The 19,225-nt window shown below is 54.9% G+C and overlaps 1 protein-coding gene across 2 annotated transcripts in view; it reads right to left on the bottom strand.

Annotated features, from left to right (window-relative positions):
• DRC11 (dynein regulatory complex subunit 11) overlaps nt 1-19,225 on the bottom strand; it is a 153,136-nt gene that overhangs the window by 69,772 nt on the left and 64,139 nt on the right. For both annotated transcript variants that reach the window (XM_070070001.2, XM_089328875.1), the window contains exons 8-9: nt 16,447-16,587; nt 4,600-4,675 (exon numbers count right to left, since the gene is read on the bottom strand). In XM_070070001.2, coding sequence (XP_069926102.2) covers nt 4,600-4,675; nt 16,447-16,587 — 217 coding nt within the window. The remainder of the gene's footprint in view (nt 1-4,599; nt 4,676-16,446; nt 16,588-19,225) is intronic.

The following is a 19,225-nucleotide window of genomic DNA, read 5'->3' as shown; positions in this document are numbered from 1 at the left end:
TCAACCCAGATGTCCATCAGCTGGTGACTGAATAAGGAAATTATGGTATAGACACACCATGGAATACTACTCAGCTGTGAAAAATAATGAAATCTGTTTTGCAACAAAATGGATGCAACTGGAAACCATTATACTTAATGAAATAAGTCAAAGACAAAGACCATCTGTTTTCCCTGACCTGTGGTAACTAAGAGAGCACCAAAATGTAATGCTTAGGAGGGAAATTTACATTTTGAGATTCGAATGATTATTTACAGCCTTTGTCTCTAATGTTGAGGAAGTTTTTTTCTTACTGCTTGTTGAATTCTTTACTTGGCATGGGGTTAATTTTGTGAGTATCAAGTAAACTGAAAACAGATTATTGTGAAAATTAAGAGAGGGAATAAGAGAGGAGGGAGGAGGAAGGGTAAGAGTGTGGATGGGAGGGGGGAGGGTGGGGAGTATCACTATGTACCCAAATCTGTGTGTATCAAATACGGGCAATTTGTATGCCTTAAATAAAATTTAAAAAACAGTAAAGTAGAAATTGTAAGCTCTCCCTCTTGACAACAGTAGGAAAGGTTTCAGTGTGTCCTGTACGCTGGGGTCAAACAGGTTTCCCGTGACAGGATCACAATGCGAAACCTGCCTGTTGTGTCTAGGAGGTCTCTAAAGCAAGATAGCTTTGCTGTTCACAACTCAGCCTTTTTTTTTTTTTTTTTTTTTTTCAATAGACAGGTTCGGGAAGATGGCGGGATAACACAGACAGTAATAAAAGGGATGCGGAACACTGAACAGGAAGGCGACAGTGGTGCGGGGTTGGTGGCAGGCCAGCTGGCGTTGGCCACCGGCATTCTCCTCCCGGGGGCACCACACAGCAGCTGCTGCCCACTCCCCCCGGATCACTCGGCCGGCCGGGCTCTCCACCAGCACTCTGCTTTTCTCACGACACTGCTGCACAGGGCACTGCCCAGTCCCTGCAAGAATCTCATGGACATTCAGAAAACGCAGGGAGCTATTCAGGGTCCTCAAAGACAACCACTGCCCCACTTTCTCCTCCAGCACAGAATGGGCTTTTATCTGAGAATGCGAAAGGGGGCCAGGGCAGCTTCACACATCGCGGGAGGGTGACACAGGAGGGGAGGGTTTAATCTCAGAGATTAAAATGCTGATGTTTTACTTGAAAAGGGAAACTTTGGTTTCTAAGAAAATAATTCCAAGACACAACATTTAATGGAAGTCACCAAAGACCTGGCAGAGAGCACACCCAAAGCCATAGCACCCAACTCAACTGGGAGAAGAGGCTACAGGCTTCCTTCCCGGGAAGGGCACTGCCTGGCTCTGAGCCCCAGTGCACCCAGCTGTCACACGGACGGTGTGCAGTCCATGGACACAGCTGTCACATGGATGGTGTGCAGTCCATGGACACAGCTGTCACACGGACGGTGTGCAGACCAGTGGACACAGCTGTCACATGGACAGTGTGCAGTCCATGGACACAGCTGTACACGGACGGTGTGCAGTCCATGGACACAGCTGTACACAGACGGTGTGCAGTCCATGGACACAGCTGTACACGGATGGTGTGCAGTCCAGTGGACACAGCTGTCACACGGACGGTGTGCAGTCCAGTGGACACAGCTGTCACATGGACGGTGCACAGTCCAGTGGACACAGCTGTCACACGGACAGTGTGCAGTCCATGGACACAGCTGTACACGGATGGTGTGCAGTCCATGGACACAGCTGTACACGGATGGTGTGCAGTCCAGTGGACACAGCTGTCACATAGACGGTGTGCAGTCGTGGACATAGCTGTCACATGGACGGTGCGCAGTCCAGTGGACATAGCTGTCACACGGATGGTGTGCAGTCCATGGACACAGCTGTCACATGGATGGTGTGCAGTCCATGGACACAGCTATACATGGATGGTGTGCAGTCCATGGACACAGCTGTACACAGATGGTGTGCAGTCCATGGACACAGCTGTCACACGGACGGTGTGCAGTCCATGGATACAGCTGTCACACGGACGGTGTGCAGTCCATGGACACAGCTGTCACATGGACGGTGTGCAGTCCATGGACACAGCTGTACACAGATGGTGTGCAGTCCATGGACACAGCTGTACACGGATGGTGTGCAGTCCAGTGGACACAGCTGTCACACGGACGGTGTGCAGTCCATGGACACAGCTGTACAAGGATGGTGTGCAGTCCATGGACACAGCTGTACACGGATGGTGTGCAGTCCATGGACACAGCTGTCACACAGTGCGCATTCCAGTGGACACCGCTGTACACAGTGTGCAGTCCAGTGGACACAGCTGTCACACGGACAGTGTGCAGTCCATGGACACAGCTGTACACAGATGGTGTGCAGTCCAGTGGACACAGCTGTCACACGGATGGTGTGCAGTCCATGGACACAGCTATACACGGATGGTGTGCAGTCCATGGACACAGCTGTACACGGACGGTGTGCAGTCTATGGACACAGCTGTCACATGGATGGTGTGCAGTCCATGGACACAGCTGTACACGGATGGTGTGCAGTCCATGGACACAGCTGTCACACAGTGCGCATTCCAGTGGAGACTGCTGTACACAGTGTGCAGTCCAGTGGACACAGCTGTCACATGGATGGTGTGCAGTCCATGGACACAGCTGTCACATGGACAGTGTGTAGTCCATGGACACAGCTGTACACGGATGGTGTGCAGTCCATGGACACAGCTGTACACGGATGGTGTGCAGTCCAGTGGACATAGCTGTCACATGGACGGTGCACAGTCCAGTGGACACAGCTGTCACATGGATGGTATTCAGTCCAGTGGACACAGCTGTACACGGACAGTGTTCAGTCCTGTGGACACAGCTGTACACGGACGGTGTTCAGTCCAGTGGACACAGCTGTCACATAGACAGTGTGCAGTCCATGGACACAGCTGTACATGGACGGTGTGCAGTCCATGGACACAGCTGTCACATAGACGGTGTGCAGTCCAGTGCACCCAGCTGTCACACGGATGGTGTGCAGTCCATGGACACAGCTGTCACACGGATGGTGTGCAGTCCAGTGCACCCAGCCGTCACACGGATGGTGTGCAGTCCATGGACACAGCTGTCACACGGATGGTGTGCAGTCCATGGACACAGCTGTCACACGGACGGTGTGCAGTCCATGGACACAGCTGTCACACGGACGGTGTGCAGTCCATAGACACAGCTGTCACATGGACGGTGTGCAGTCCATGGACACAGCTGTACACGGATGGTGTGCAGTCCATGAACACAGCTGTTACACGGACAGTGGCAAAGTCCAGCAGAGCACAGCTGTCACACGGACGGCACAGGCGGTCTGAAGAGCTTTCCTGAATGGGTTACCAGGCTGCGAGCCCTGGCTTCCCATGGCAATGTCTGACTTTCCCCTAGCTAAGTTTTGCTTTTATTAGGAAGTAATACATGCACATTATTTTAAACAAGGAATATTAAAAGGATAATAGAAAAAGCCTCACCCTGCCTGCCTTCCTGCCCAACGGCATTTATCCCTGGGCTCACCCATCCTAGTAACGCCCCCCAGTGGGCACGTTCATGCAGGAATCTTCTAGGCTAGCATAGCCCCGGCCCTGGAGACGCTCAATGCGCAGAGTGTGCGGGTGAGCGCACAGTGGGGGTGGCTGCTCCGTGCCCCGTGTGGTGAGGAGTTGGCCACCTTTCCCACCTGGGTGACATTCTCAGAACCCGCTGAGACGGAGACCACGGGTCTCTCTCCCTGTTACGAGGATTCCATGCGACTGGCAGGGGAAGACCGAGCCCCACATGTTGGAATGTTAGTTCCCCGCTGCGGCCTCCTCCCTCCCCAGTGACAGCAGGGGCAGAGCCCCCGTGTCATGGCTTGGTGAGTTGCGGCGCCCTCCCACTGCGGGGTGGAGAACTGTGGGTGCCCAGGCCTTCTTATCCCCTGTATGCAGCACATCGGACCTCAGGTGAGACTCCACGTACTGGGGCAAGAACCTTGAGAACCGGCAGAGTCCAGGACCCTACCCGTGCCGTCCAGAGAAGAGCGGAGCGGGGAGGAGGCACGTGAAGGCTGCCATTTGGAATGACTCCCCGCCACATCCTGACTGGCGTGTTCAGGAATTCCAACAACAGCACTGCCGGCCAGGGTCGCGCTCGGGTCACTGTGTCAGGATTCGTCCTGAGTGTGCAGGAGAAGCCCTGGTGTAAGGGAACCGTCTGAAAGACCAGTCCAGACACTTGCTGAGTGCAGCTATGCTAGTTACGCTGAATTATGTCAGAACTCGGACACACGTCTAATAGGATTAAGAAACGTCGCTGTTCAGTGTCTCGACTGTCTTCATTTAAACGACCTGGGAAGCAGCTTTCTTCCCCAGCACCACGTGGCAGGACGACCTGCTGAAGTCGTGGGCTCCAAAGGCGCAAAAACAGAATAGAAGGGAAGCTTTGATGACTCCAGGGTGCCGTGACGCCACCAAACGCAGGACAGAATGTCGTGGCCGTGAGCTGCGGCCGGCAGCCTCTGGTGACCGCGCCCGGAGCTGGACAGAGGGACCCCTTGGTTACCAGAGTCACCATCGAATCCTCCCAGACTGACCTCTGTATGAGTTATTTTCTTCCTCCAAGGTATGAAGGAAAACGCTGGGGGACATTTTCCACCCCTCCTCTTCCTCCTGTTCAAAGCAGAGTAACACGTTTGTTAATACAGGCCCAGTCCAGGTGTCAAGGCCAGACAGCCGCGGATGGGGGCGCTGCACCTGCCGTGACTGCGACGTAGGTCAGGAAGGCGTGACCTTGTCCTCCTGGCCGGTGCCCTGCCGGCCCATCTGAGCAGGGCACGCTGCACCCGCCAGCCAGGGCGGGGCGGCCCCCGCGGCCCCCGGCTCTCCCTTCTCGGCGGCCGCCCCGCCTGGGGCTGCTCTGCTAATGCTCTGCCTGCTCCTGCCCTGCCTGCTCCTGCCCTGCCCGCTCCTGCCCTGCCTGCTCCTGCCCTGCCTGCTCCTGCCCTGCCTGCCCCTGCCCTGCCTGCTCCCTGCCCGCTCCTGCCCTGCCTGCCCCTGCCCTGCCTGCTCCTGCCCTGCCTGCTCCTGCCTGCTCCCTGCCTGCTCCCTGCCCTGCCCGCTCCTGCCCTGCCTGCTCCCTGCCCGCTCCTGCCCTGCCCTGCCCGCTCCTGCCCTGCCTGCTCCTGCTCTCCCTCCTCCTGCCCTGCCTGCTCCTGCCCTGCCTGCCCCTGCCCTGCCTGCTCCTGCCCTGCCTGCTCCTGCCCTGCCCGCTCCTGCCCTGCCTGCTCCCTGCTCTGCCTGCTCCTGCCCTGCCCGCTCCTGCCCTGCCTGCTCCCTGCTCTGCCTGCCTCCTTGCCGGGTTCCCTGCCTGCTCCTGCCTGGTGCCCTTCCCCACATTCCTGTATCTGGGCGTTGGCTCTGTGTCCCGTCCTCTGCCACGTCACCCTCCAGGACTTGGCTTCTACAGGACCAGGTGGCTCCCTCTTCTGGCTCACCTGTCCCCTCCCTGGCCTGGAAGCCACCCTGAGCCGAGCCAGGAGCTGCAGCCCCTGCTTCCTTCCTGGAGCCGGGCCTTGGGGTCCCTGTCCCCTGCAGGGACAGCCCTGCCGTGTCTTCTCTGGCTCGCTGCCCATTCGGCGGCTCTGACATGGGAGACAGCAGCAACATCTACCACCCGCCCAGGACACGCCTCTTCTCTGAGCCCCGGCAAGACAAGGCCTCAGGCCCGAAGCCTCCAGGTCCACCTGCTCCTGACCCCAGGATCCAGGCCTTGCCGATCCCTGTCTGACCTCTCCGTGCGTCAGGTTTCCAGTGACCGGCTTCCTGGCTGTTACCACCCCAGGCAGAAGGAGCGCTGCTGGCCTGTGCTGTGCCCACGTGAGGTTTCCAGAGCGCTCTCAGGACCTTCCACGAGCTAGGGCGGGAGTGGACAGTCTGCCAGCCACAGCCCACTCCTCTCCACGCGCTGCTCCCAGAGCCGCAGCCCTGGGCGCCTGACGTGCCCTTCCTTTCCCAGACTCATGCCCTGGTGGCCGAGTCGTGTCTGCCTCAGGTCCCCACGATTACTCCCCCTGCCCCGAGGCTGAGCAAGCTGCGAGCCGGCTTCTTTTGTCTCTGCAGCTTTCCTAGGGCCTCTCCCTCCCCCTGGCCCAGTCCTGCCGCTCTGGCCGAGGACACGAGGCCGAGGGACGGGACCCTGGGAGGACTGTGCAGCTCCTGGAGATCAGGGCACCGCCGCAGGAGCCTGGTGCGAAGGCACCGGCCCAGGGACAAGGCTCCGGCTGGAACGGGGCTCAGGGAGCCCCGGGGGAGGCACAGGTGCCCTCTGAGCACGGCTGCCTCCCCTGTCTTCATTGGTGGAAACACCACTTGTGCCCTCCTCTGTGAAGCCATTCTGGGTTCTCCCAGGTCACAGACCTCGCCCCTGCTCCGAGCCTGTGTGTGTACTTCCCGGCCCCTGCTTCTCACACTCATCGTTGGCCTTCTGCATGCGTGCGACCGCTCGCTGGGGCTGGAGGACCCCTCACGCAGGGCTCTGGCTGCTGTTTCTACTCCGCCCAGCGCTGCACAGTGCCTTGCACGGGTCAGGCGTGGATGGCACGCGAGGGGAAATGACATTTACAGAGAGACCCCAAGAGGGCAGGTTAGGAAGGCGCTTGCTGCTCCAGCCCAGGGAAGATAGTTCTAAAAAACGTGGAGAGTGCAATCTCAGGGAAGAGTGGGGGAAACGGCAGAGGGAACTCCACGCAGATTAGAGGGACCCTGTGGACCTACGCGGAGGGCGTGGACGCCCACAACTCAGGACCCGGCAGACAGGGGCTCGGCCCCAGCTCTGGAGTGAGGTGAGACCAGGCAGCTGCAGCCCACGCTGCAGGAAGAGCCTGGCTTAAGTCTGGCCTGGAGCCCTGCGGGGACACTGTACCTGCCAACCTAGAGGGACAAAAGGGGGAACGTTTCTCTCTCCCCACCACCTGGCACCTGTGTCCCGTAACCAGCCGAGAGCAGGCAGGCGCCATTTTGGACATACATAACAGCTGCACCAGCTGGTGTCCGTGTGCCCAGCAACCAGCTGAGAGGAGACGCCCGAGTCTGGCTGGGAGAACCGACAGGCGGCTGCGTCTCGTGACTGTGGCAGGCCTGTGTGCCAGGACTGTGAGAACACTGTGGCTGCATGGGAGGGTGCAGGGCGTGGCTGGGACGTTGGGCAGTCACTGTGGCTGCTCCACACGCTCCGGGCTCCCTGATTCCCTGGTGAGGGTCATTGCTGTGGGGTCTCTGCTCCCACTGAGGACGGCATGGATCCTGTGTGTGGTTCTTGTGGCAGGTGGATGAATACTGCACCCACTGGGGCTGGCACCCAGGCACTGGTCTCCTTCGAGGAGGGGAGTGAGTGTGAGACTAAGTCAACAGAGCTGAACAAACCTCTCTGATTAAAAAAAGAAAAATAAAGCTTTACCACGCCCAGTTTGAGAGTCACTTTGGACTTTCCCCTCACCCTGGACACGGAACAGAGTTCCCTGGCCACACCCAGGACACGCCTCAGGGTCGCTGCTGAAAGGGAAGACACTGTCCTAATGCACAGAGGCACAGTCCAAAGATAAAAGCCGCCACAGGGGAAAAATAACCAACAAATATCTCCACAAATGCCTGAAGGAAGCGCAGCAGTTCAAGACAAGAGTAAGGAAGACAACATGACGCCCCCAAAGGAACAGAACACTTCAGCGGTGGATCGTGAAAACAGACTAAAGAAATGCCAGAAACAGATCAGAAACTGATGGCAGGATTACTCAGGAGCAAACCCACAAACTAAAGAAATCCGTATCTGACAGGAAAGAAAATTTTTCCCAAGAAATTGAGATTTTAAAGAGAAATCACAACAAAATATTGAAAATGAAGAATTCAATAGAACAAATAAAAATGTGGTAGAAAATCTTAACAACAGAACTGGTGAGGCAGAAGAAAGAATCTGACTTAGAAGACGAATCTGTGGAAATTTTGCAGTCAGAAATTAAAACAGTGTTGGAGATACCATCAAATACCCCAACATATGGGTCTTAGTTCCTGAGGGTGTAGAAAGCCAGAACGGATTAGAAGGCCTTTTTAGTGAAATAATTAGAGAAAACTTCCCTAATTTGGAGAAAGAAAGGAACATCCGAGTACAGGAAACACACAGAACTCCTAACAGACGAGAAAAGATCTTCACCACAACACAGTGTAGTCAAACTCTCCACAGTAAAACATAAACAGATTCTAAAATATACAGGAGAGAAACGTCAGATTACTTTCAGAGGCTCTCCAGTTAGACTCACAGCAGACTTCTCATCAGAAACCCACAGGCTGGGGCCAGCGCTGTGGCACCGCAGGTTAACACCCTGACCTGAGTGCCAGCATCCCATGTGGGCGCCAGTTCAAGTCCCGGCTGCTCCTTTTCTGATCCAGCTCTCTGCTGTGGCCTGGGAAAGCAGTAGAAGTGGCCCACCCTGCACCCACGTGGGAGACCCAGAAGAAGCTCCTGGCTCCTGGCTACAAATTGGCGCAGTTCCAGCCATTGTGGCCAACTGGGGAGTGAACCAGCGGATGGAAGACTTCTCTCTCTCCCTCTCTCTCCCTCTCTCTCTCTCTCTCTCTCTCTCTCTCTCTCCCTGTCTCTCTCTCTCTCTGCCTCTCCTCTCTCTATGTAACTCTGATTTTCAAATAAATAAATAAATAAATCTTAAAAAAAAAAAAAGAAACCCACAGGCTAACAGAGAACGGCGAGATATATTCCAAGTCTTAAGAGAAAAAAAACTGTCAACCCAGAATACTGTACCCTTCAAAGCTCTCATTTATGAATGAAGGTGAAATAAAGACCTTCCATAACAGAAACTGAAAGAATTTGTCACCATTCGTCCAGCCTTACAAAAGATGCTTAAGGATGTGCTACACAGAAACATGGTCATAACTATCAAAGAGGGTGAAGGCAGAAAATCTCCCAGTAAAAGTACAAAGGAAATCCAAAGTGAACAAAAGGGATATTTATGGGAAAATGGCAGGACCAAGTCACTACTTATCAACAGTCAGCTTGAATGTAAATGGCCTCAACTCTCCAGTTAAAAGACACAGACCGGCTGAATGGATTCAAAAACAAAACCCATCTATTTGCTGCCTACAAGAAACACATCTCACCAACAAAAATGCAGGCTGACTGAAAGTGAAAGGTTGGAAAAAGATATTCCATGCCAACAGAAACCAAAAAAGAGCTGACACAGTCATCCTGATATCAGACAAAATAGACTTTAACACAGAAACTGTTAAGAGAGACAAAGAAGGGCACTATGCAATGATTAAGGGATCAATTCAACAGGAAGCTGTAACTATTATAAACGTAATTACAGGGCACCGGGCTATTTAAAAGAATGTGAAGAGATCTAAACGGAGACATAGACTCCCACACAACAGTGATGGGGACCTCAATACCTCACTTTCAGCAATGGACAGATTAGCCAGCAGAAAATCAGCAAGAAAACAACATTTAATTGACACCCCAGACCAAATGGACCCAACAGATTCTACAGAACTTTTCACCCCACAGTTGCAGAATACACCTGCTTCTCACCAGTGCATGGAACCTCCTCTAGGACTGACCACAGGAGGCCATAAAGCAAGTCTCAGCAAATTCAAAAAAATTGGAATGACCCCATGCAACTTCTCGACCACATGGAATGAAGCCTTTGTTCTATGCCCAGCCTGTGAGGGGGTCAGGGTTGTGCCGGGCCCCTCAGCTCGGTGCTGAAGGAAACCCTTCCACCACTGTCCCTGCCATCCCCAGCAAGCTTTGTCCTGAGCAGCTGGCCACACGCAGTGACCAGTCGCCGTGGCGCTCTCTAGACAGGCAAGCACAGGTGCACAGCAGGCCACAGCCAGCTGGGAACACAGACCCAGCCACCTACAGAGGTCTGCAGAGAGGGGCATGACGGGAGCTGGCCCTGGGGACCTCAGTCCTGACTACTCCCTGCCCCTCCCAGGACAGCCAGGCTTGGGCCGGAACCTTCTACGCTCCCTGCCTGAGCTTATCTCTGCTGACCTAAGCAAGCCTGTTCCCACACCCAACCATTCCAAGGAGACCCATTAAGCAACCTGGGCCTAGCCAGGCTCTGGGCTTGCTTGCAAATATGACAGAGGGTCTGCTCTACAGAGGCAGTGGCCTGGGATACACAGACAGGGGCGCTGGCTGCCAGTGGCTCTTCCAAGAGACCCCTCTGGACTCTCCTGCTGGCCAGGGCAGAGCCATCATCATCAACTGCACAAGACACCATGATCACAATGCCATAAAAATGTTAAAAGGCAAAGGAAAACCATCAGCCACGTCACCCCCACTTTATCCAAAGCACTCTGGCTTTCTCTTCCTTGTCTGTGTGCACTGGCATGTCTGAGAGACGTGCATTTCCTCTTCCCTGTCTGTGTGCATGTCCAAGGCACTCTGGCTTTCTCTTCCCTGTCTGTGTGCACTGGGTGTCTGAGACCACAGCATAACCAGAGACACGAATGCTTCCCCGTAGCACAGGCAAGACACCGCACTCAGCTGAATGAACATTGCTGAAGCTGGTTAGCGCAGCTTTGTCTTCTTCATTTCCTGATTTCTGCTGGCTCCTCACTGGATGACCCTGTCCCGGGCCTGAGCTCTCTGCACTGCAGGACCTGGCCAGCCGCAGGCTCAGCCGGGCGGCTGCCGCATCGCCCAGGGCTGGACCAGCCAGTCGTCCTCAGGAGCGCTGCGCCTTGGCCCTGACTCAGAACCTGTCACAGGCTGCCCCGGCGACCGGCTTGCAGGGAGTGCTCCCAGAAAAAATCGTATGTACTTATGAAGGACTTCAAGACGTTTGTGGGATCAAAACGTCTGTAGGGGCGAGTACTTGGCCCAGCGGGCGAGAAGCTGCTCAGGGTGCTTGTGCCCTGTGTTGGAGTCCCTGGGTTTGAGCTCCAGCTCCGCTTCTGATTCCAGCGTCCTGCCCACGAGCACCACGGGAGACAGCAGGTGCCCAGCCACCGGCATGGGAGACGTGGATGAGCCCCTGGCTCTTGGCTTTGGCCTTGTCCACTCCTGGGTTTTTCACATATTTGGAGAGTGAGCCCACAGATGGGAGCTCTCTGTCTTTCAAATAAAACACACATTTTTAAAAGAGTCTGTTGAAAATGGAATTAAAAGATAACTTTCTTTGGTGTAAATGCGTTTTGAAATCCACGCATACTAGTGTGTTCAAAAAGCTCATGGAAAGTATTATGAAACAACCATGCATGGATTCAAAAATTCTTGCCCCAAAACAAGACCTTTCGGTTTCCCAGGCATGGGCTTCCTGATATATGAACATAGCTATATGTAAACACACATATATACACACATACCTATACACATATCTATCTCCTGTCGGCTCTGTGGCCCTGGAGAGCCGCCACGCACAGTGGCTGATTTTCCCCTCTGTATCCACCGCGCATTGCCTGAGTGCCACACGCGCCCAGGCACCTGGGGCCCCGTCTGCCCCGTTGCTTGGTTCTCACGGAGGCACATCACTGTCCTCTTTCCACATGGCCACCTGCTGGCCTCGGGGCCAGGGAGCTCAGGCAACCCAGTGGAGGCTGGTTCTGGTGCTGGTGGCGTTGACCTGTGGGGCATGGTAGCTGTCAGGAGGGAGACCTGCCGGGGACCATGCCGTGGGTCTCTCCCAGGCCCGGCTGAGCGGTGCCAAGCTGCTATGATACTCTCCCTTCCTCACTCTCTCTCCCGGCTTTGCCTCCAGCCGTCTGGGTAAGCCTCCCCCAGCCCCCTTCCTGGCCTCTCGGACCCCTCCGCTTCCCCTGCCCTGCTCTGCGGCGGAGAAAGCTCCTCCCCCTCCAAGCCGCGTCCTCCCTGCCTGCCTGCCCGACCTCCCTCCAGCCCTGACACCCCTACGCTCTGCCCCCACTGACAGGGAGTCTGGACGTGGGGTCCCTCGTCCCAGGAAGGACCTCTGGTTCTCTCCGCGGCTGAGCCGCTCCCTGCTCCGCGTCTCCTCTGTGCTTCGGTTCCACAGAGGCCGTAGGTTTCCACGCGGGTGTCTCCACTCCTGACAACGCCCTTTGGGAAGGCACAGCACCCACTTTCCCATCCTCGTGGAGTGGTGGGAAGTCTGGTCTGAGATGCTCTGAATAAATGCTGATACTAACAAAAGTGGCTTTCTCAGGGGTTCAGTTCAGAGCACCAGCTTGGACCCAAGGATCCGAGAGGAGGTGACGCGCTATGGTCGGATAAGGCCTGTGGCGCTGCCGATGCAGACGGACAAGGGCTTCTGGTTTTCTAACTTTATTTACCAGAGAGGCAGTGAGAGGGGAGTGAGGGAGCAAGGGGTGGGGGGGAGAGAGAACGAGAGAGAGGGGGAATTGCCATCCACTGGGCTGGGCCAACGCTAGGAGCTGGGAACTTACCCCAGGCCTCCCGAGTGTGGCAGGGACGCACTTACTTGGGCCATCACCTGCACTCAGAACCCGGATCTGGGCACGGAGCTCAGGCACCTGATGGGCCCAAGTCTGGGCTAAATGCCGCCCAGACGAGGGCCTGTGAAGTGAATCATGCTGCACGCAGGGCCCAGGGGCTGCCCAGAACTCAGCCCCGTGAGAAGTCATTTCACGGCTGGAGTGAATTTAGGGCAGACTTGTTAGTATTTAAGTGATTATGTGTAAGGGATGGGTCAAAATCGTTCTAAATAATTCCAAATGAGCTCTCATATGGTTTGAAACATAACAAAGAGGAAACAGTTGTAAGGATGGACTGCACCCTTTCTGTTGCTTTTTCTTTTTCCTTCCATCCTTCCCTCCCTCCTTCCCTCCCTCCCTCCCTCCCTCCTTCCTTCCTTCCTTCCTTCCTTCCTTCCTTCCTTCCTTCCTTCCTTCCTTCTTTCTTTTAGCCAATGTGAGGTTCACACAACAGGCCGAGGAGGTGAGGTCACTCTGGCACTGGGAGTATGGGAGGCACTACTACGGTTTGTGGAAAGTGCCCGAGGCACCAACATTCTCCTCTCTGGCAGCATTCTTTCTTTATTTTATTAAGATTTACTTATTTATTTGAAAGGCTGAGTTACAGAGAAAGAGAGGGAGAGACAGAGAGAGATCTTCCATCCACTCCCCAAATGGCCCCAATGGCCAAGGCTGGGTCAGACCAAAACTAAGAGCCAGGAGCTTCTTCCAGGTCTCCCACGTGGGTGCAGGGGCCTGAGCTCTGGGGCCATCTTCCGTTGTATTCCCAAGCACACTATCAGGGAGCTGGATGGGAAGTGGAGCAGCTGGGACTTGAACTGGCGCCTGTGTGGGATGCTGGTGCTGCAGGCAGCAGCTGTCCCCATTACCACACAATGCCAGTCCCTGAAGCACTCTTGACAGAGGTGCTCCTTATGGGCAGAGAGCAATGGTGGGTTTAAAAACAAGGTGTCCGAAGATTTTCGCTACTGTTTCATCCCGAGAGTGATTGATACAGCCCAGCCTGTCCGATGAGTGCTTGGCCAACACTTCCTTCCAGTCCACAGCTTGTCTCCTCCTCCTCCTCCTCACTGGGCTGTTCATACGGCAAACTTTTTTTTTTTAATTTGATGAGGTCCACTTTTTTTTTTTAAATTTTTTGACAGGCAGAGTGGACAGTGAGAGAGAGAGAGACAGAGAGAAAGGTCTTCCTTTGCCGTTGGTTCACCCTCCAATGGCCGCTGCGACTGGCGCGCTGCCGCAGGTGCGCTGCACTGATCCGAAGGCAGGAGCCAGGTGCTTCTCCTGGTCTCCCATGGGGTGCAGGGCCCAAGCACTTGGGCCATCCTCCACTGCACTCCCGGGCCACAGCAGAGAGCTGGCCTGGAAGAGGGGCAACCAGGACAGAATCCGGCGCCCCGACCGGGACTAGAACCCCGTGTGCTGGCGCCGCAGGCGGAGGATTAGCCTACTGAGCCGCGGCGCCAGCCAGAGGTCCACTTCTTTTTATGGGACCTGCTTTTGGTGTTGAGCCTAAGAACTGTTCACCTAATCCCAAGGTTTCGTATTTTTTTGTTCAAGTTCATGTTCATTTTGAGTAAATACTTGTGACGTTTAAGGAGAGACTCGTTCTCTTCGCTCATGGATAAAAAACTACTTTTCAGAAGTTCACCTTTGATTGTGCTGAGTGTAAAAGGCTTCACCAACAAGAAAATGTTAATGTGCAAGAGTAAAACTCCCTCATGTGTATTTAAGGGAAAATAAGCTTAGAATAATATTGAAATTACTCCGATCCTCCTCATGCATGGGCGCTTCAAAACTATCCTGCAAAGTGCGAGCAGGACTATAAAAGCTCGCTGTACGGAGCGAGGGTGAGCTTCCTGCTTCTGGGACAAGGTAGGACTTTTGGGGGCGCAGGCAGACAGGACAGTCTCACGGGCTGCTTTCCTGGACATGGGCAGGGCCTGGGAAGACCGGGCCTGCTGCTCACAGGGGAAGGAGAGAGAGGCTGAGCCTCAGGCAGCTGAGTTGTTAGCTGGCCCCGGAGGAGGCCCAGGGGCTGGGAGAACCGAGTTGCCGGTTGTGGTGGAATGAGAAGGCCATGCCAAGATGGCCACTGGCAAGCCAGCATCAGTTACTCAGGAACGGCTTCAAAGCCCACCTGGCAACAGAGCCTGCCTGGCAACAGAGCCTGCCTGGTAACAGGCTGTGATTGGTTAGGGCATAGACTGCCCCCTGACCGGATTGGCTGCCTTGGCTATATAAGCTGCTGTACCAACTGAAATAAACGAGTCTGCGGGCTGCTCGCCTCTGGCCTGCTTTCACCCAACTCCCGGGGTCTGTGTGGTGACTCCGTGCCTCTTGCCCCCACCACATTCCTCCTCTCACAACAAATCCACCTCAACACCAGGTGGCAGGCAGGAGACTGGGCTTGGTTCCATCGCAGGACTGTCCCTGGGGTGGCTTCCCCAGGAGGCACGTGACTCAGGGAGACACTGCTCACACTGGATTAACTCCTGGGTGGGGGGACTTGGCTGTGAGCTGCGGCACTGACACCCTGGGTCGCTGAGGGTGAATGCCTCGGTCCTGCAGGAGACATGGGGTGGGGGCTCAGGTGGACAGCTACACAGGGGTTTGGGGCTGTGGCCTGGGAGCTCTCTCCTTTGGTTCACATAGCGAGTGACAAGGCACACGGTTAGAGAAAGGGGTGGGGGAAGACGAGAGATCTGTGGCTTGTCCCAGGGTAGGGGACGAGTTGTCCCCAGCCGTGCAGCTGCCACCATGCCAGGGGCCGTTGTCCACAAGGAGCTTGAGTCTGCGTCGTGTCCCTGTGGGATGCAGGTGGCCGTTAGGCATTGCCACTGCACATTCTCCTTCTTTGCTTACAACGTCTGAGTCCTCAGCCTGGTCCTGTCCTGAGTGGTCGCAGAAGCCCGCTGTGACAGGGCGCTGGGGTTCAGGCTGCCATTCCCTGAGAAAGTCACGGGATCCACATTCTGCGTCCTGCTGAGTGGGCAGCGCGGCCTTGCTCCCTGTGCCACAGCTGGGTCGGCCTCCAGCAGCCACTCTGGGTCCTATCCTTAGGGACCACTCCCGAGGGCCGACTGGGATGAGGCGCAGAGGGCCACAACCTGGGGGGACCCACCCTCGAGGGGTGACACACGCCGGGGTCAGAGCAGGACGGGGATCTTCAGAGGGTGGTCAGCTGTGCAGGACGTCTGACCGTCGTGCCTGGGACGATGCCACTGCTAAACCCGGGCCCTGGTGCCCAGGGAAGGAGTTCACACAGGGAGCTCACTGCAGCCCGGGACGCACCTCTCACATGCGTACAGATGAAGGCCCTGCAGGTACCAGCCCAGGGTAGGAGCCCCTGACTCACCACGGACGCCACCAGGGGAGGCCCGGCCCATGTGACACCAGGTGGGCTCTGGTGTCCTCGGGTAGGAAGCAGCAAACACTGCTCACATGGACCCGAGATGGCAATGCTTTAGTTACCTTCACTTTCCTGTGTTACTTGTCTGTCAAGTATTTCTCTCCCTCTCTCTACACTTGTGGGAAAACACGTGGGACAGTTTATCTTGAAGAATGAAAACTCAAACTTTTCACAGGTAGGGATCTTCCAAAATTCATGAAAAAGCAACATTAAAAGATAAGCTTGTTTTGGTGTAAGGTTTTTGCTATCCGCGCATAGTTTTTCACAATACTCATTTTCCGTGAACTCTCGGAAGCCCCTCTGTGTGTGCACAGACACAGGGTCTCCGAGCCGCTGGGCTGCTCCTTATCCTCGTAGATATTAAGTCCTAGAAATGATGGCAACTTGCTCATCGATTATATAAACACAAAACTGTGGTTAGACAGGAGGAACAGCTGCCTGTGACGTCAGTGTCAGGAGATCTGAGGGTATCCCATCAAATCAAGCCAGAAAAGTCGCTAATAATCAAATACAATTTCTAAAATCCCATATGCAAACTCTTTACCTTTATTTTGTCCTTTGCTGCCTTCTTTTCCATCTCCTTTTTTGGTTTCTTGGGTTTCTTTTCCTTTTCTTTTTCCTTTTCTTTTTTCTTCTTTTTGTTTTTTTCTTCTTCTTCTTGGCTTGCAATGATATCATCAATAACCTGGGGAAAAAAAAAAAACAAAACAGTGGTAGCATTTGAGCCGACCCCTTTCAAGAGGAGGGCTGATCTTCCCATCTGGGAGGACGATTTTACCGGTCAGCAGCCCTCTGCTGCCCTGCTCTGCACCCCGGAGGCCGACCCTACAGGGGCACCACACGGTCTGCCGGATGTCAGAGGGCCGACATTTCTGAGGGCTCTGGAGCTTCCCTGGCTCTCAGGGGTCCCACGGAGGTCAGCAGAGGCCACAGCCTCCTGAGCATGCCAGCCCTGCCCACAACCCTCCGAAGTCCAGCTCAGGACACCTTCTGTGTCCTGCCTGCGCCCAGCCGGCAACAGGTGCTCCCGAGATAACTCCCTTTGTATGAATGACCACACGCCTGGTCTCACAGTCGGCCTCACTCACTCATAATGTGTATTTCCTACAGCCCCACAGACCACTCATTCTAAAATTTACAGCCTATGTTAAAGCGCCTTGTTCACACAGGATTAATGCTACTGGAGAATCGGCAGATTTGTAACAACAACAAAACCCGCATACACCACATTCCAGTACAGCAGGGGTTTACTGAGGACATGCTCACTGCCACAGAGCTGTGAATTCTGGGAGACACCACGGGGGAGCTGCTGGACCCCCTCCTGGTGGGCCCTGGGCTCTGCTCTTCCCTGGTCACGTGACGGAAAAAGCTCCCATTTCTTCCGCTGCAGAACGAGGCTGGGGCTTCCACCCAGAGCTCTGATGCTACGCCAGGCCCTGCTCCGAGAGCCTCAGAAACACCACCTCACTTGCTGTCAAACACACAGTCTCTCTCTTCACACACACGCGCGCGCACACACACACACGCGTGCTCTATTACAGATGACGGAACTGGAACACGAAGTTCAGGAACTTGGCCGAGTACACACCGCCACGCAGCGGAGCTGGGTTCTGCTAACTGGGATGAATTTCTCAATGGTGAAAGAAAGAGGCAAGGTGCAGAAGAACGCGCGTGGATGTAGTCGACGGCACGAAACGCACACGGGGAAACTAAACGCGCACGCTCCGCGTGTCAGGGTCGCGCACGCCCCGCGAGTCAGGGTCGCACACGCTCCGCGTGTCAGGGTCGCACACGCTCCGCGGTGTCAGGGTCACGCACGCTCCGCGTGTCAGGGTCGCGCACAGGGAGTCCGCACAGGAAACGCATCCCGCGGCGTGATGTCCTCCCGGCTCACCCGTGTGGTCACCAATGACGGTGTCCCTCCTAAACGGCAGGACGGACTCCCACTGTGCACAGGAGCTGTCTTCATCCACTCGCTCTGGCACGCGCCCAGGTCGTCTGCGTGTCTGCCTGTCTCACATCACTCCTGCGGTGCGAGTCACGCGCCAGGGGCCACATTTCCAGTGCTCATTTCCGTTCCTCTGGAAAGCCCCCTGTAGTGTCGCTGGTCACGCAGCGGCTCCGTTTTCAGTGTGCAGAGGAGCCCATGCCCTCGCCCATCGTGGCTGCATCCCTGCCAAGTGAGCTCCCGCCGCTCCGCGTCCTGGCCCACGCCTGCGTAACTTTTTGATACACGTCCATTTCTTCTACAGTATGAAATACACATAAATAAAAAACGCAAACAGCCAAACAGGCGTGAGGCGGCACCTCGCTGTGCCTGGACCTTGCACGGTCCTGTGATGCCAGGGCTCTGTTCAGCCGGCTGTTGGCCATTTGGAAGTCTTCCTTGGAGAAAAGTCAACCAGGTCCTTCGCCAATCCCTCCCTCCGTCGGTTACGTGTCTTGAGCTCCGCGCATATTCTGACACAGGACGCTTACCAGGCTGTGGCTTGCAGACGGGGTCTCTCCAGCCTGCGGATTCCTTTGCTATGTAGCAGTTTTAGCTGGAGTCGATCCTTCTGCCTCCTTACCCCTGTGTTGCCCGGGCTTTCAGGCCCATAGTTAGAAAGTCTTTGCCCGGACCACGTCGTGAGCGCATCTCTGTTTTCTTCTAGAGTTCACCTGTCAGGTCTTACGTTCACGTATTCAATGCACTCTGGGTTGACTGCTGTGTGTGGTGTGAGACAAGGGCCTGACCGACGCTCTGCCTGAGGGCATGCAGTGTCCCCAGCACCACCTGTCAGAGACTGACCTGTCACTGCGTATCTCCAGCATCGCTGCTGACCGCCAGTGGACTGCAGCGCGTGGGGTATTTCTGGACTCTCCACTTGGTTCTGCTGGTCTGCTTTTACGACAGCATCATACTGTTTGATTGTGGTAGCTTCGTGATGTACTGCAAAGTCAGCCGGTGCGATGTCTAGCACTTTCCTCTTTTTGCCAAGACTGCTTTGGCTGTTTGAAGTCTTTTGTGGTTTCCCATAAATTTCAGGTTTCTTTCTATCTCTGTGAACAATGTCCTTAGAATTTTGACAGGGATCGCATTGAATCTGCAAATCACCTGGGTACTATGAACATTTTAACAATATTATTTCTTCCAACCTAAGATCATGAACTATCTTTCCACTTCCTGTGACTTTTTCAAATTAATTTATCAATGTTTTATAGTTTATATTGTAGAGATCATCCTTGCTTAGGGTTGTTTCTAAGTTCTCTTTTTAAAAGCTACTTATTTATTTATTTGGTGGGGGGGGGAAGGAAAGAGAGAGAGAGAGAGAATCCTCCAC

Source organism: Oryctolagus cuniculus, chromosome 3 (assembly GCF_051225735.1).
Source record: "Oryctolagus cuniculus isolate XC-2025 breed Fujian yellow rabbit chromosome 3, ASM5122573v1, whole genome shotgun sequence".
NCBI lineage: Eukaryota > Metazoa > Chordata > Mammalia > Lagomorpha > Leporidae > Oryctolagus > Oryctolagus cuniculus.
Note: the sequence above shows the minus strand (reverse complement) of the source record. Positions and strands in the feature narration are given on the sequence as shown.